This window comes from Coffea eugenioides, chromosome 3 (assembly GCF_003713205.1).
Source record: "Coffea eugenioides isolate CCC68of chromosome 3, Ceug_1.0, whole genome shotgun sequence".
Lineage (NCBI taxonomy): Eukaryota > Viridiplantae > Streptophyta > Magnoliopsida > Gentianales > Rubiaceae > Coffea > Coffea eugenioides.
The window spans coordinates 32,957,058-32,974,640 of NC_040037.1; the positions used below are offsets into that span (position 1 = coordinate 32,957,058).

At 39.4% G+C, this 17,583-nt stretch overlaps 1 protein-coding gene across 1 annotated transcript; it reads right to left on the minus strand.

The window, feature by feature from the left end:
* Positions 1-5,962: 5,962 nt before the first annotated feature.
* LOC113766434 lies at positions 5,963-7,903 on the minus strand. Its single transcript, XM_027310626.1, has 2 exons — positions 7,544-7,903; positions 5,963-7,396 (listed from the first exon to the last, which is right to left on the minus strand). The coding sequence occupies exons 1-2, from the start codon at positions 7,901-7,903 to the stop codon at positions 5,963-5,965; spliced, it is 1,794 nt and encodes a 597-aa protein (XP_027166427.1).
* Between the last annotated feature and the right edge of the window lie 9,680 nt (positions 7,904-17,583).

Sequence of the window (17,583 nt, forward strand, 5' to 3'; positions counted from 1 at the left end):
TGTCCTTTTACGCAAGGGAATTTTACCAATTTTGAGAAAATGGCCAAAAAGTGATTATTAGATGCTCATATTCCAAAAATCACTCTATGAAAATGATCGGATCCTACCTTACCTTGTGCACAACCCCTTTGGATGGTACGAGAAAGGTAAACGTGCAAGTCTCATTTGGATTATATATCCGAGACATGGGGTGGTTTATTCCTAACACGGGATCCCCTAAATGGCATTCCCTTTCTAGGGTTTATGCATGATGCCAGTTTATTAAAGCGATGTAAATATGTGACAAATACGACCTAAAGGACATGAATAATGCATCGAGGGGAAAAAGGTCTAGAATGAAATGTACTCATTGAAAATTAAGTGTAATAACTGAAATGTAAACATGTGAGCTATCTAGTAGGTGAGTCACTAAAAGAGTGCCAAAAGGGCCTCTTATCGCTAAGGCATATGAATGCAAGCCAAGAAACAAAAGAATGGTTAGTGCAATTGATAGTACACATAACACATTGTAAAGCAATCAAAGAAATAAAGCAATGAAAAAGGGGTTGGACCCCTCCCCTCGTGAATAGTGTCCCTAGCTTAGGATAAAGCTGACTCTACCCTAGGCAAGCTATCATGGATGCATGAGATTGAGGTTCGCTAATGCATCTAAGAACTCGATTAAGCCTCAGGTCCCGAGCTTTCAAGACTTAGAAACAAGGGTCATCAATCCCAAGTTTTTGTCGGGTGGCTTGGCGAGCGATTCCCCAGAAGTTGCCTACGCACACGTCGTGTTTACGGCTAAACCCGTCTGGGCGAATCTAAAAAAAAATCCTCAACCTTTTCGACTAAAACTAATAGGTTTTATCAACCTAAAAAGTTTAAAAAAGAAGCCGGAAGATCGAGTGACCCCTCGGATCACTGCTAACGCACAACGTGCGTGATACGATCACATGTACAAGTGGGGTCGCCTAAAATCCCTAATAGGGTGGAGTGGCGTGGACAAGCCACTAAAAGAAAAAAATAATAGGGGTTAAAATAATTAAAGCGTATGCGCGTATGCTAGTGCCTCGTTTTGGAAGGGGCGGGATTCAAGAACCAACGCGAGGCTTCTAGGGTAAATCCCACCCTAAAATGGCAAATGGCCAAAGCGCGAGATAAACGGGAGTAAAATTTACATCCAAACAACAATTCAACATACGTGAGTGGGGAAGTAGTTTTTTGGTACGTGCCGCCGAGGCAAAAGGCCCTAAAATGGAAAATGCAACCCTAATACCCAAATGCTATACATAAAAAGGGTAGAAAAAGGAAAAGAATAGCTAAATCGAATGCTTGGACCCACTTAGGAAGTCCCCAGTGGAGTCGCCAACTGTCGCGCCCCACTTTTTGGAAAAAATAAAATGATTGTTTTTTTTGTTGAATTTTATTGATTTGGGAAAAATGATTTTTTGTTGATAAAAACAAAAATGGGTCTAAATGGGACTTTTGAAAATGCGACGATTTGACCCAAGGAAAATAGTTTAAAAAGGGTTTTTATATAAAAAATGGAGTCGCCACTTGGTATAGAGTTAGGGTGTACCAAGTCACCCAAAAAAAATGAATTTTAAAAGAAAAAAGTAAGAAAACCCTTTTTAAACGACTCCTAGTCCACGTAAAACAAAGAAAAAGGTTCGGGGGTCACATTTGACGAAGGGGGAGGCAAGGATAAAAATCCAAGGCACCCCTTCGACCTAGCCAAGGCTAGTTGCGTGATTTAACCCTTATCTTCCTATATTTTCTACCCAAAGTATGTATTGCAAACTGGATATGACTAATGAATGAGAAATGCAATCTTAAGTCTAGAGATGTCTCTGATGAGGCTCTTGATCCCATTCACATGAATTGTGAAGGTCAATAAGGAGAGACCTCATAGAAAACCATGAACGATGCAAATGAGGACTCAAATGAGAGTGTAAGTGTGCAAAGTGTAGAAAAAAGGTGCATGTGTGCAATTTGAAAGTATTTGTGTGCAAATGAATAAAAATATAAATGCTCGTGTGCAAGTGAATGAAAATAGTAAATATATAAGTAAAATAGGTGCAATGTGTGAGGTGAAAAGTAAAGAAAGTGAATAAGTGTGAATATGCCATGTGGATTTAAAATATATAATTAGTGAGGAAAATAGTGAGAAAATAATATGAAAATGCATGAACTTAGAGGAATGCATCAGGTTGGGTACGGGAATGACCTCTAATTTTGTGATTTTAATTTTCCCTTTGATTAGAAGGAAAAACTAGCGTGCTAAGGCTATTTTGAAGCCACACTCGCTCGTTTCCCTTACCCAAGGGGGTTTCTCAGGCAAATGGACCCTATAATTAGCATGAAATGCAAAGGCCTAAAATGAAAGGGAAAAGGTTAGAGGAACATGCCAAATGCCATAAAAACTAAAAAAATGCATGAAATGTAGTGAACATGCAAACATGTACTAACGAGGGGAAATCCCTAAGGGTCTAGCGTTGGACTAGCCCATTCTACGAATTCCGACTAGCATTGGACTAGCGGAAACGTACATTCATCCATCACATTCATTCACGGCCATGGAAAGCGAGTAGACATGCCAAATACTTATAAACACATAGCACATAACACTTAGCATGCTCAACTAGATACAAGAACCTAATTAAAGCAAGTAACACATAACACATAGGCAATTAAAGCCCTAATTATTACATTTGCTAGCTAGGCACACGTCTTCGATAGGTCTTCATTGAATGCTCCTCCAAGCCCTATCTATTACAAGCCAAGAGGTGTACACATACCCCATAAAGAAGAACTTAAATAAAAGCAAAAGTAAATGAAATAAATGCAAGGAATTAAGAAAGCAAAGTAGACATGCATATTCACGTAACACGTAGGAGCACGTAGGAGAGAAGTAAAGAGGATAAAAGAAAGTTATACCTTCTCCTAATGGTAAGCAAATGAAGGAAAATGGCTCACAGTGAAGCTCACTCATGCGACAGAACTGAAGTTTTCTTTCCCTCTCGGCTCGCTCGCAAACTGGATGTGATGGTCCTAGTTGCGGTGGTGCAGCTGTGATGGTGTTGGTTGGAAGATGATTGCAGCTGGTGAAGGTTGAAGAGAAACGAAGGGAACTCACGCACGGCTTCTCCCTCTCTTCCTTCGAGCTCACGGACTGAAACCAGAAATGGTTGCAGCTCACGGACAGAACCAGAAATCTTCCTCTCGGCTGCAGAGTGCAGCTCGGCCTCTCAACCTCTTTCTCTCGCTCGGTCATACCAAGGCAGAAGGTGAAGGGGAATGGTGTTGTGGAAATGTTGAAGTTGCTAAAATGGAAAGCTCGGCTCTTCACTCTCGGTCGTTAATTCCAAGGCTGCTCCATCACGGCTCACGGCAGAAAAGAAACTGAAGTTGTGATATTGTGGTGAATTGAGAATCCTCATCAAGTGTGTGAGTAGTGTAATGTATATAGGGTGATGTTGTGAGTGGAGTTGGTCGGCCATAGCAAATGGAAAACACTGGAATGAAAAGTGGGAAGTGGAACCGGCAGGAATTGGAATTGTGATTTTTTCTCAACTTAATAATTTAACAAAAATAATAGTAAAACTAAATAATAATAAAAACAACAATTTTAATTACAAACACATCAAAATAAACAAACTAAAAATAACAAAATTACCATTTTCGATCTTTTCTTTCATTTTTCATCATTTCTCATCATTTTTCTTTTTTTTTTTCAAAATAAATTAACAAAAATAAACCAAAATAAACAAAATGCCAAAAGATTGAATTTAAGAGGAATGAACGTATTTTGTGAACCATTTTATTTTTTCTCTTCTTTTTCTTTTATTTTACGTTAAAACTTAAAACTAAAACTAAAAGCTAAAACGTGAACAAAATTAATATGACAAATAAAACTAAAAATAAAAGACAAATAAAAAGGTAACAACTAAAATGCAGACAATCTAAAACAAAATCATGAATTAGATGCAACGTACAAAATATTTAAAAAAATTTGGTTGTCTACAACGACCTCAGTAAATCCTCCAAAGTTTGAATTGTCCTTTCCGATTGCCCGTCGGTTTGGGGATGATACGTAGTACTAAACTTCAACTTGGTCCCCAAGGAATCCTGAAATTTCTGCCAAAAACGCGAGACGAATCTTGGGTCTCGATCAGACACAATACTCACTGGAATACCATGTAACCTTAGGATCTCTTCTGTGTACAACTTGACCAATTTCTCCAATGAAAAACTCATGCTTACAGGTAAGAAGTGTGCAGACTTAGTGAGTCGATCGACTATTACCCAAATTGCATCAAAACCTTTTTGACTTTTAGGTAGTCCCGTTACAAAATCCATTGTTATGTGTTCCCATTTCCATTCAGGGATTTCTAACGGTTGCAATAAACCAGAGGCTTCTGATGTTCAGCTTTTACTTGTTGGCAGATCAAGCATCTTTGTACAAATGCTGCCACGTCCTTTTTCAAACCTTCCCACCAGTATAATCCCTTTACATCGTGATACATCTTAGACACACCTGGGTGTATAGTATACTTCGACCGATGTGATTCTTCTAGAATTCCTTTTCTTATCTCTTCATCTGCCGGAACCACAATTCGATCTCGAAACCTCAATACCCCTTCAGGTCCTAATTTAAAGTCTAGGGTTTCCCCTTTTTGCACTTTCTCCAAATTCTTCCGAATTATAGGGTCCGTTTTCTGGGCCTCCTTAATACGCTCTAGTAACGGTGACTTCAATGATAAGTTCCCAAATAAAACCTTCAATTTCTCCAAGCGAGGGTTCCAACCACTTATTTCTTCTAACATATCCCACTCTTTTACCATTAACCCTGCTACTTGGGCCTTCCTACTTAGAGCGTCAGCCACCACATTGGCTTTTCCTGGATGGTAATTAATCGAGCAGTCGTAATCTTCCAGAAATTCTACCCATCGCCTTTGTCTCAAATTCAGCTCCTTTTGGGAGAACAAGTACTTGAGGCTCTTATGATCCGTAAAAACCTCAAAAGTCACGCCGTACAAGTAGTGTCTCCATTTCTTCAAGGCAAAAATTACCGCGGCTAGCTCTAGGTCATGAGTTGGGTAGTTTTGTTCGTGGGGTTTCAATCTCCTAGAAGCATAGGCAACTACCTTACCCATTTGCATTAAAACACATCCCAGACCTTCTCTGGAAGCATCAGAATATACAGCATAACCTTCACCTCCATCAGGTAAAACCAAAACGGGAGCGGATGTTAACCGCTTCTTTAGTTCCTGAAAACTTGACTCGCACTTCGGAGTCCAGACAAACTTAGCCCCTTTCTTGGTTAGCTCAGTCATAGGTCCTGCAATTTTTGAGAAATCCTGAATAAATCGCCTATAATAACCTGCTAAGCCCAAGAAACTTCTAACTTCAGTTGGAGTTTCTGGTTGTTTCCAATTCATAACGGCCTCAACTTTTGCCGGATCCACGGCAATTCCATCTTCAGAAACTCTGTGCCCTAGAAAAGATATTTCAGTCAACCAAAACTCACACTTACTGAATTTGGCATACAGCTTATGTTCTCTTAGTATCTGCAAAACCACCTCTAAATGCTTAGCATGCTCCTCTCGAGTCTTAGAGTAAATCAGGATATCATCTATGAAAACCACTACAAACTGGTCCAGATATTTCTTAAAAATTCTCTGCATTAGATCCATGAAAGCAGCTGGTGCGTTGGTTAATCCAAAAGGCATGACTGCAAACTCAAAATGTCCGTATCTTGTACTAAAAGCAGTCTTAGGTATATCTTCCTTCTTGATCTTCAACTGATAGTACCCTTGCCTTAAATCCAGCTTTGAGAAGTGGACCCTTGCAGTTGGTCGAACAAACTATCAATCAACGGTAGAGGGTATTTATTCTTAATTGTAGCCTCATTTAACCCTCGGTAATCGATACACAACCTCAAGCTTCCATCTTTTTTCTTCACGAATAGGACGGGTACTCCCTATGGGGAATCACTCTCCTTCACAAAACCCTTCTCCAACAGGTCCTGTAATTGAATTTTCAATTCTTTTAGCTCGGCAGGAGCCATTCGATATGGGGTCTTAGAAATTGGAGCCGTTCCAGGCATCAAGTCAATCTTAAATTCCACTTCTCTTTCCGGCGGTAGAGTCCTTAGCTCTTCGGGAAAAACATCCGGAAATTCCCGTACTACTGGTACATCCTCCAACTTCAATTGATCACTGGGAGCGTTTATCAAAAAGGCTAGAAAACCTTGCGCTCCTTTAGACAACATTTTCCTTGCTCGAATTCCTGAGATCATAGCAGATGATGCTAACCTACCCTTGACATCTAACCTCAGGGTTGCTTCACCAGGTATACAAAATTCCACCACTTTCGCTCGGCAGTCAAGTTTAGCATGATGATGGCCTAGAAAATCCATTCCTATTATAACATCGTAACCTTTTATTTCCAGACTGATCAAATCCACTAGCATTTTACGCTCTCCAATCCAGAATTCACAATTCTTATAAGCCAGACTAGTGATTACATTCTTATTACCCATGGGTGTTCTAACTTCAAGATCGAAGGGTAATCTAACAGGTTGCACATCTATTCCAGACATAAAGGATGGATTAACGAATGAATGGGTTGCACCAGGGTCAATTAACACTTTAGCTAATCGGTGAAAAATCGGGAGTGTACCTTCCACCACTTCCGAGGCATCGGGTACAGGTTGGTCACCTATAGCATACACTCTGGCAGGAACTGTCGGCCGGCTCCCTCCAGAAGTGTTTGGTCTAGCATTTGGGGTAGTCCCACCTTGCATTGATGGACATCCGGAAATCTGGTGCTCGCTACTTCCGCATTTCAAGCACTTTCCTTGCCTCTTCCAGCAGCTATCCATAGTATGACCAGGTTTCTTACAGTATACACAAGTCATTTGGGGAATTATGGCTCGGCCTCCTTGCGAGGTATTCCTAGGTTGTCCTCTTCCAATCGGTCCCCCTCTAATTCCATTGTTTCTTCCCCCTGCATTCCTTGCCCCGGTTCCCCTTGCTAGTGCACCTCGCAGTACTCCGGGACTAGTCACTCTGCCAGTTCCTCGGCCCACTTTAGCCGGTGGAGTATTTCCATATGTCGGCTCTCGACTACTGCTGGGGTAAAATCTTTTCTTAGCCTGAAAAGATTTCACTTGAGCTCTAGCTACTTCAACTCTCTGAGCTCTTTCGACAGCATCTGCGAAAGTATCTATCCTCACGGCGGCTAAACTTTCCTGTAGTTCCACATTCAAACCCTGCACAAACCTCCGAACACGCCTTTGCTCGGTGGCTATCAACTCAGGTGCAAAGCGAGATAGCTTTGTGAACTGGATTTCATATTCGGCGACACTCATCGCCCCTTGCTTGCATCTAATGAAATCATCCTCTCTCTTCTCCTGAATGAGAGGTGGAAGGAATTTGGCATTGAACTCCCTTGTGAAGTTCACCCAAGTTCGTGGTGTATGATTAGTCTCCCAATGAACCCTCATTAGGTTCCACCAGGAGCGAGCGGCTCCCTCAAACTGGAAGGTGGCAAAAGTCACCTTTCGCTCCTCCGTATAGTTTAAGGCGGCGAAGATCTCAGTGATCCTCTCCCACCAGCCTTCGGCCACTTCCGGCTCGGGTCCCCCGTAGAATTTGGGAGGTCCAAACTTCAGGAACCTTTCCAATGCCCGATCATCGGAATCTACTGGGCCTCCCTGATGGCGCCCTGGTCCAGCAGCTTGGTGTTCAGTCAAGCGCTCTAGGACGTCAGTGATACGGTTAATAGCGGTGGCTACTCCGTCTCCGGCCCCTCCCTCTTGCCCTTGGTCCGGATTGACCTCGGGCTCTCTATCTCTACCCGCTTCCGGGTGTTGTCTAGTGGGTCTCCCGTGGCCCCTTCCTATCACTTGGCGATCCATAGTCTAAATTATGCCTATTATGGGAGGATAAGACGATTAGGCGAAGTATTATTTATTTATGTTTATTAACATTTCCTTAGTAAATAGAATCAATATGGAAATGGAAGAAAAGTAAGTAAAACACTTAACATATATTTCCAAGTGAAAGTCATACAAATAATAGGTTGGGACATTCCCAAAGGTAAGGCACATAACTAGCAAAAATACATACAGATAATCCCTTAAACAAAAATTAAGGATATGGTGCCTCAGAAATAAGTCATCCACCTAGACAAAACTTGATGACCTAGCTAATGTCCCCCTAATCTAACCCTACATATCCAATATGGTCGAATCAATCCAAGCCTAACCCTCAGCAGGGCTATCGTGAGCTATGTCCTCCTCTGGATCCTCCTCCGGATCCTCCTCCGGGTCCTCCTGCTCTACACTCTGAAGGATACTCGTGGCCTCATCTATCATCATTGCGGCATCAGCCCTGATGCCGGCACTCCTATCACGCATCCTCTCGGCTAGTCGAGTCACCCTAGACTTCTGTCGTTCTATCTCCAAACGAGCAGCCTCCAGCAAATGATGCTTAGCAGTTAGCCTAATCTCCAAATCGGCTATGCGGTCGAACTGGGTATCCACCATGATACTCAGCTCCTCTACATCCTGGGTCATGGTGAAGTTAGCGTCCTTCAGCTGGCGACGCTCATCATCTAGAGATAGTACTAGCTCATTGGGGTAGGCATAAGTGGCCCTGCACTGACACCGAGGATGCCTATCAGTTGGGGTGTAACGTATATGAGCTCCTCCACCTCGTGGCCTATAGGAGATGGACCTAAGAGGCTCTATATGTCCATTCGACGCCCCATTACCATTAACGTGTCCATTACCATTCTCCATACCTGCAAAAGAATTAAAACTTAGAGGTTAGAGCTCAAATAACTAATCGAATCGGTATTACTTAAGATGTATCTAATGGTCTCAATTCTTACTTCTAAAAAGATCGGGGTTTCTAACTCGTATCGTATATCTCTCAAATAACTTTTCTAACCTAGGGCTCTGATACCACCTGTGGCGACCCCACTTCCCCCTAAGGCGAACCAAAGGGTTGGCGGGCCGTCTGCCCACCTCTCGCCAGGACTCACGCAAGCAGTCTAAACCAAATTCCTCCGACGGTTAACCTAAGCTATTACAAAAAGGATTCTTCCGAAACAAAACAATTTCTACCACCACATTAACTTCAGAGATAACAGTATATAACTTAGCCAATCGACGGTTCTTAAACACTTCCAGCGACGCTCGCAATAGATAAGGATATACTATACTAATACAAATGTACAAATTGAGTATTAGAATTAGAGATTACACTATTCCAGCTTCAAGTGGCAATCCAAAATGAAAAGTACAATGCTTAGCTTAGAATTCATTACAGACCGAAAATTACATTCAAATAGTTCAAGTACAACCATAGGAAATATAAGCTGCTCAAATACTTTCAAACTTCCCATCCTGTAAGGAAAACAAATAAACATGGGGTGAGCTAAAGCTCAGTGGTGCCCCAAAACATGCAGTCACGTAATTCAAACAGCGAGTAATAACTTAAACAAGTTAAACAATTAAGAAAGCGTGTAACAGCACAAGGTAGGATACAGGGCTCTCAGGAGCCATTTTCCTCGCTTGATCACCATTTATCGTAGTTGACACTCCGTCAACTCTCACTACCTATAATCCATGTAGATCCACTCATTTTAATCCTAACCCGTCACCATTCATACCCCTGTCCCGGGCCCGAACGTCGACTAAGGACGCAGTATACTCGAGATATACCCGTAGATAATTGGTCGAGGGATTCACCCAACGACGTTTTTTTTTTTTGTAGTTCGATTCAAGTGCCGAGGGATTCACCCAACGACGTAACTACTTTTAGATTCAGGGATTCACGAGAAAAATGATTCACGCAAGTCACCACTCGAGCGGCTAGTGCGATAAAGTACACACTGCTCACTTCGATGGATCAAAAACTCGTTTTGCAATTTATCACATATCGAGTCAAGAAAGCACTTAATTCAGGTAGGAAAAGAACAGGCAGGGACACTCACCAAGAGTGGAGTTCAGATATCAGGTTGGGAATCGAATTCCGCGTCCTCGCGATATCCTAAAAACCAGATTTTGAAACTATAAGTTTCTATTCAGTTTTTAAACTTATTCGTATAAGAATTTATTTAATATAATATTAGTTTACTTCCTCAAGAGATTTTCAAAAATCTATTTAGATTGAAGCTTGACAAAAGTAGTAAAAGTGTTCCTTATTTTTATCCTTAGAGGTGGGTAACTAGTATCCTTTTCTTAAAATAAGTTGACAAATCTCTAAACAATAATGTTAGAAAGTTACTTTGAACATTCCCTAAAGTTACGGCTTTTGCAAAAATTATCCTTAAAAACTATTTTTCTTAAAATAGGGTTTTCTTGCTGAGCAAGTCTCCCAAGCTTTTCACTAAAATTGGTAAAGCTCGTATTTTGGAACTTTTCCTATAGTTAACTATTCCAAGTGCAAAGCTTAAAGAAAGAAAAAGAATTAAAATAAGACTTAGAGTTTCCAAAAACTATTTAACTTATTTACTATAGCGATCAAGGCTAATTTGAGCTAAAGGAATTTATCGAGTTGGAAAGTTTTAGGCAAAACACTAAATATGGAGTTTTATAGTATAATGCTAGCTGGAAAATTTTTTTGATTAATTTTGATCACAACTACTCGAGTTCGCAAGGTCGATATAACTTCCACAGCTCCGATTCCTTTTCGAAGACATATTATGGACCAAAATATGGCAAAAATCACATAGCAAATTACTAGGGCTTCGTCAATCATTAGCCCTAGCTTTAGGCAATTGAAATTCTGAATAAAATAAAATGATCAACCAAGGCTTCATCAATCATTAGCACTTGGTTTCAGCAAACCCATCATAAGCAAGTAAAAATAAAAGTAAAGCCCCAAGACATTCCAGCAATTAACTTCCATCATTCAGTAATACTTTATAAATTCATTCCAATGGCCAAGGGCTTCATCAATCATTAGCCCTGGACAACATCAATCACTACCAACCACAATTTAGCCAAGAATTTAAACCACAAGTAAGCTAAAATCTCAGTCCAAATCCAACTTTAGTTTCACAAGGAAATCAGACATTCATACCAGGCAGTCTACTTTGAGGAGTCACGAATAGCAGTATACATGGCGGAAAAATATAAAATTTCTACAGAACAAAGGCCCATGAGTCTATTTTCATATGCCACTGACGGCACCTCAATCGGATTTTCCTACACCAAGATATATGCATTTTGCCTAGACTGGTCAGAAGTTCCGAAAATCTGGAAGCTCTTGATCACATGTGGAAAAGCTCCTTTTTCTCTTTTTAAAACCACAAGGCTTTTAGTCTAACCATCCATACGACTCTAGTAGAATTTTAGCACCACATTTTCTAGACAATTTCAACCATTATAAATTCAAAGAAAGTTTCACAATCAAGCTGGAATTTTTAACTCAAACTTTGGCGATCACAAGGAAAATTTCCAGCAGTTGTATATCCATGTTTTTGGTTAAATCTTTCAAAATATCAAATGACTCATTGCCAAATAGCTTTCACAGATTACATGTACATTTTGTTATGCATTTCGAGATCCTAACATCCCAAGGAAAAATTCCAGGAACCACTTAAAAAATTCCAAGTTCAAGTTCACAGCGTTTCACAAAGAAATTCCAGCAATAACAATGGTTCTAAACAGAATTTTCTTTGGTTAAAACAGAATTTTTTTGGTACTCTATTTGGACATGCAAACACGTAGTTATCTAGTAAAGGTTTCCAAATTCAAACTACAATTACACACATCTAACACAAATCCAGAAATTATATCAGCTAGTCTCGAATGATCATTCATGAACCAATTTTTCTGCTTTCATTTTATTTTCTTGATTAGCCGAACTACTTGACCCTATGCAAGCTTTAATTAACATGTTGTTAACTAGTTAATCGTATAAATCAACTCATATCATCACCATAAGACAGATTGAGAATTAAATATCAAATTTAAGGTCTCGGAAATTTTTAGCTCATAAGAATTTCCAATTCATCAAACCAGAATTTCTTAGGTTCCTTAATTCATCAATCAACTTCATAGAATTAACATGCAGGGTCCTAGACATCATAAACATTAAGTTCCACTCGGCTAATTACACTTGAGTGCTCAGGTTATCACAAGAAAACAGAATTTCAGTTGCATTTCCAAACCATTCTCTCGGCAGAATCATTCTCAACAAAACAGAATTTTCTAAGCTCCTTAGTTCATCATCCGATATTTTCTTCAGTTAAAGCCTTTTATTTTGCCCTTAATTCTCACATGCACAATTGCTGAGTTAAATAGCTAACATCCAGACCAGAAAATCAGCTCGGCAGCAGCAAAACACATTCATAATTCCAGAATTTGGTGAGACTACACTTGGATGAGTTTGCATGTGAAAAGTCCTGTTTCATTTTTATTTCCAAGGTAATCCAGGCTAATTAAATTCATGCATGACCCTAATCATAATAATCATCCAAGATTCGATTAGTTAATCACCAAAGCATGCTCAAATCATTTCCGGAAAACACATTAGAGCTGCAATTCCAACTCAGCTACTCGGCAGGGACATTTAACCAAAACAGAAATTTTTCTAATAACTTGATTTCATCAACCGATTGTACCACAATACATGCATGCTTCAAGATAGCTCAAACTACCTCTGATTAGTCCTAAAATGATCCAGAATTTTACCTCACCGCAAGCTAATCTTTCACACGAAAATCTGGAAAATTTTTCTTCCTCTCGGCTCTCACGTACGCGGCAGTGATTGTGGTTGTGGTTGTCGGTGGAGCTGGTGGTGTCGCAGCCGTGAAGTTGGGTGCAATGGAGGTGCAGAATGTGTGGAGCTTGCTCACGGTTTCTCTCTGCCTTCACTCCAGCTTACGGCCAGAACCAAACAGAAAGAAGATTGCAGTTCGCGTTCTTCTTTGTCGATGATAGCGAGACGGAGAGGGAATGTGTTTGTGGAGAGGAAATGAGATTGTGGCTTGAGATATGAAAGGGAGAGAAAGGTGTATGGTGCCGGTTTAGGAAAAGAGGTTGAGTGTTAGCAAAGATTGTGTACTGCAGTGGTGAAGATGCCGGTTGGTCAGCTAGGGTGGTGGTGTGTTGAAGTGGTGAAGGATGGGGTTGGCCGGCTGGGGTGGTGGCTGATCATGCTGTCCGAGGAGTTGTTTGGCTGTGCATGGAATGGTTGTGGTGTAGTGGAGGGTAGTTTAGTCTTTTCACTTCTCCTCCTATTATTCACTTAAGTCCTTAGTTCTAACTTAGCTCCAAAAATTATCCCCAAGTGTGATTTGAACGCCTAATGATTCGCTAATCTTGCAAGGCTTTGGTTATCGAAATTTTATGTCCTAAATATGGTTAGAGTACTTGTATTGATTTTATCTAGAATTTACCGGTTGCATAAACATATAGAGATATCTAGCTACACTTAACCTTATTCGAAATTAGAATTAGCTATATAACAAAATTAAGGAATTATTTTCAAGGAGTAAACTTAATATAACTCAAGAATTATTAACTTAGTGTAGCAAAGCTAAGTGCTTTAATAGTTAGCACCGTTATATTATTTTGCACACGAAAATTATTTTTATTTACTTGTTTAAAACAAATGAAATAGTGTGGTAGATTGGAATAAGAACTACGAATGAAATATGCACTAGTATATAAAAGCGAGTGAAAGTAATACTAGAAAAGATTTAAAGAATACGAATGCTAAATAAAAGTGAAATTGAAGTATGCATTGGTATTTCTGCAAAATTCAAGGTTCTCACAACTTGGTATTGAGTTAAGGTATACCAAGTCACCTAAAATGAGTTTTTAAAGGAAACGTAGAAAAAATCCTTTTTAAACGACTCCAAATCTTCGAAAATCAGAGAGGAATCACGTTTGAAGAAAGGGAAGGCAAGGATAAATTCCAAAACATCCTTTCAACCTAACCAAGGCTAGGTGCGTGATTTAGTTTGTGAGGACTTGCAAATTCCTTATATATTTCTTGAAAATTTCCTTTTATTTGAAAATTATTTGGAAAATATTATTCTATACCATCTTACTACTCAATCATCCTAGAAAAAATGCCAATGATCATAGGAAATTAGGGTTTTTCTTTCCGATTTCAAATCGAAGTGAAATAGGGTTTTTCGTGTATCCGTAGTGTAATTATCCGGTATGGAGTAAGGATCAAATTTGGTGCTTAAGAGTGACTTTTAGGTGAGAAATAATATGTGATTAGAAGCAATGATATAAAGTTAGTGAATAGGAAGAAAAAAAACCTAGTACGTGTGATTTAAGGAAAAACGGTGCGAACCGACGTGTACCGTGCACTACCGATTAAACACACCACTTGATCACCGTTTTCTTACCATACAAGCTCATTAATATTTGAGCAAAATATCCTCTCATTTTCCAGCTAGTTTTGACTGAATTTTAGGGCTAAAAATGCAAGAAAGAAAAAGAAAATTTTGGTTGGTATTAGTGGTGATAAGTGTCACTCAACCATGGCTACTTAAACAAGCCAAAAGTCCAACCTTCTTATCCTTCATTTTGCTCCATTTCCCTCCATTTTTCTGCTGCTTGGCCGAGACAAGAGAGGAGAGAAAGAGAGCAAGAAACAAACTTCCTTCTTCTTGAGTTGAGCCATCCAAGTGAGGAATTAAAATTCTAAACCGATTAAAGTGTGAGTTATGAGCTTGAGAAGCTAGGAGAACCAAGAATTCCAAGAGGAGATGAAGTATTACTCTTGCAAGCTTCATTTGTTGAGGTATAAGGCTAAACCATGGCTTTGGTTCTTTTATTTTGGTTTAAGTTGTTGTATAATTCCTGTTGTGGTTGGATTAGTAGTGATACAAGTTGTTATGATGATTTAAAGGTGATATATGTGAGTGAGGGTTTGAGGTATTTGCTGCCTATACTTGCTATATGGATGATATATGTTGTATCTAAGCTTATATAAGTGGTTGTAGTGATGATTGGAGCAAGAAATCAAGAAAGGTTGCATTGAAAACGAAAAATTCCAGATTTCTGGAAATCTAGGACTCAGTTCTGCCCGTTTTTGTTGGACTAGGTTAGAGGCCGAATTGGCCTTAGCATAAAACATGAAAGTTGTAGAGAATGATGTTTTATAGTATCCTGCAAAATTTAGCTCAATCGGAGCAACGTAGCCTGTGAAAAGACCGAAATACCCCTGCTGCCCTGTTTCTATCCGAACATGCTAATCAGCTTTTGTAATTGGTTGTCTTGACCAGGAATACTACTGATTTGGTTGTCAATGTCTTTTTAAGACTTATATCTTTATATCTTAGCTTTCAAATGGCTTTGGAATCACTTGAATTGGAGTTGTATGTGCTGAGATATGATTGAATGAATCAGGACTGCTAGTTGAACGGTGAACTGGAAAATCTGGAGTTGTTTTGGGAAATTTGACCTAGTTAGGGTGAGAACAGGACTGAGTGGCCTTCATGAAAGTTGTAGGTATCTGTCTTAGATTTTCAACGCCTCCAAGAACACCTTAAACGGACTTTGGTAGCCTGAGATATGACTATTTAAATGTAGTATAGTTAATTAACCGATTAGTTGGAACCTGGTTCGGTGAACTGGGAATTTGATTAGGTTACACTAGAAATTTGACCAAGTGATCTTCATGAAAGTTGTAGGACTTCATCTTAGCTTCGAAAAGGTATAAGTTGTACACCAATCTGATAAGCGTATCCTTGGATGTGTCCTTTCCACAAAACCTTATCAAATCTGTCTTTTACTAAAGCTTATTTCCGCACTTGTTATTAGTTTGATTTTTGTCCTTATATTGTCTTGAGCCTATTGGATGGCTATTGAAGTTAGATTGTTGTGTGTGTACCTTTGGGTTTGAATGAGAAAAATAATGAAGCCATAAATGGGTGGAAAATTTGGTAAACACAAAGGGCATGCTGCCCAAATTTTCGCTCGAGGGCTAAGTTTCTATTTGAATTTGTATATTTTCGTTTGGCAAATACTATGACCGTTTTCCATCTTAAAACATGATCCTTCTTCAATTGGAAACTCCAAATGTTTACTTACGCTTACCAAATAAAAAGGAGTGGTTTAGGGTTTTCTTGGGTATTTTGTCCTCCCTTTTTCATGAATTTCATTAAGACATTTAGTCTATAATATCTACTTGAATATGAGATGATTTTGAACCATATAAACGATCCCGAAAACGGTATTTCTTAGCCTATCTAGTTGGATTCTGACTTGTCTTTGATTCAAGTGTTTCCATTGGAAAATTTTATAACCCTTTTGAGTTGGGTTTTACGTTTCGACTATGAAACCCTAGTTATTTTTGTCCACGGGTCCAAATGTCTTCGTTTCACTTTAAAGTCTTTTATACGTTCTACTCATCAATGGTCGAGTTCTTTGATTCCACCTAATTGTTTGTGTTAGATGAGCTATAATATTCTTTCTTGTTTAATCTTAGGTTTTCTTGGTGACTAAAGATAATATCCGGAAGGATATTTTGCACGTTGTTTTGCGTATATAGGTGAGTGTTCCTTGTTTGTTATATTTCCTTGACTTATTGGCTTGTTATTATTGATTGATAATGTGTTAAGTGCTTTCAATGATTGGCCAAAATGATTTTTCTAGGCGAGTGTGTACTTTATCGCACTCAGCCTAAATGATTGTGAAATTTTCAATGATTGAACGATTGAAATGTTACTTGTGCATGAATGTAAGCCTTTTGGCTGAACTGGCCACTGCCCCTTGTTACCGATTGACTCGAGCCAGAAGCGGACTCGGTCGGGCGATATGGTGACCTGGGTGAACGTTTGGTATACTCGAGTATTACCTTGAAGTCTGGTGGAGTCTGGCCAATGTCCGGGAAGGGGGTGAATGAAATGAATGAACGAATGAATGAACGAGTGTTTTTACTTACAAAAATGTATTTTCAAATGATTGGAGAAATAAGGGAATGAAAGGAGAATGAATGAATGAACGAATGAATGAATAGCTCCTCGTGAGCTCGTATCCTTCTATTGAATGTATTACCGCTTTATATTGTAAATGTTACTTGAATTATTAGTTGTATATGGTTAATGCATTGAGTTTATTGTTTGCTTATGTGTTTGGAGCCTCACTGAGCTTTCCAGCTCAGTCCTTTAGTTTGTTTTCCTTAACAGGGAATGCGAGCAAGGACGAGAGCCCGGTTTAGATTAGCCTAGACTAATTTATGATTTTGTAATGGTTCTCGCCCTAGTGCTTGGCACGGGTTGGATGTGTGGTGAACTGAGAACCTTTGTATATTCGATGTTTGTACTCCCTTTTGAGATAGTAATGTACATAAGTTTTGCGTTAAGTTTTGGATTGTCGTTATATTTATTCCTGTGATTTATTTCGATTTTAATTGAGGACTGAAGTGAACGACTGAGTCCCGGCGAGAGCTGGGCAGGCGGTCCGCCGAACCCTCTGGTTCGCCTTAGGGGGAGGCGGGGCTATCACATAGTCAAAAAATTTTATTATTTTAATTTAAAAATATATCACATTTGGATGTCACTATATAAATGCAAACCTAGACCTAATGTATATCGGAATGGTCGAAATGTCTCTTC

Bases quoted from the DNA above. Each gene is read 5' to 3' on its own strand.
- LOC113766434 (XM_027310626.1), bottom strand. From the start codon at position 7,903: ATGGATCGCCAAGTGATAGGAAGGGGCCACGGGAGACCCACTAGACAA. The intron at 7,397-7,543 runs GTGACTTTTGCC...CCTCTCATTCAG, and splicing joins ACTATACGGAGGAGCGAAAG to GAGAAGAGAGAGGATGATTT.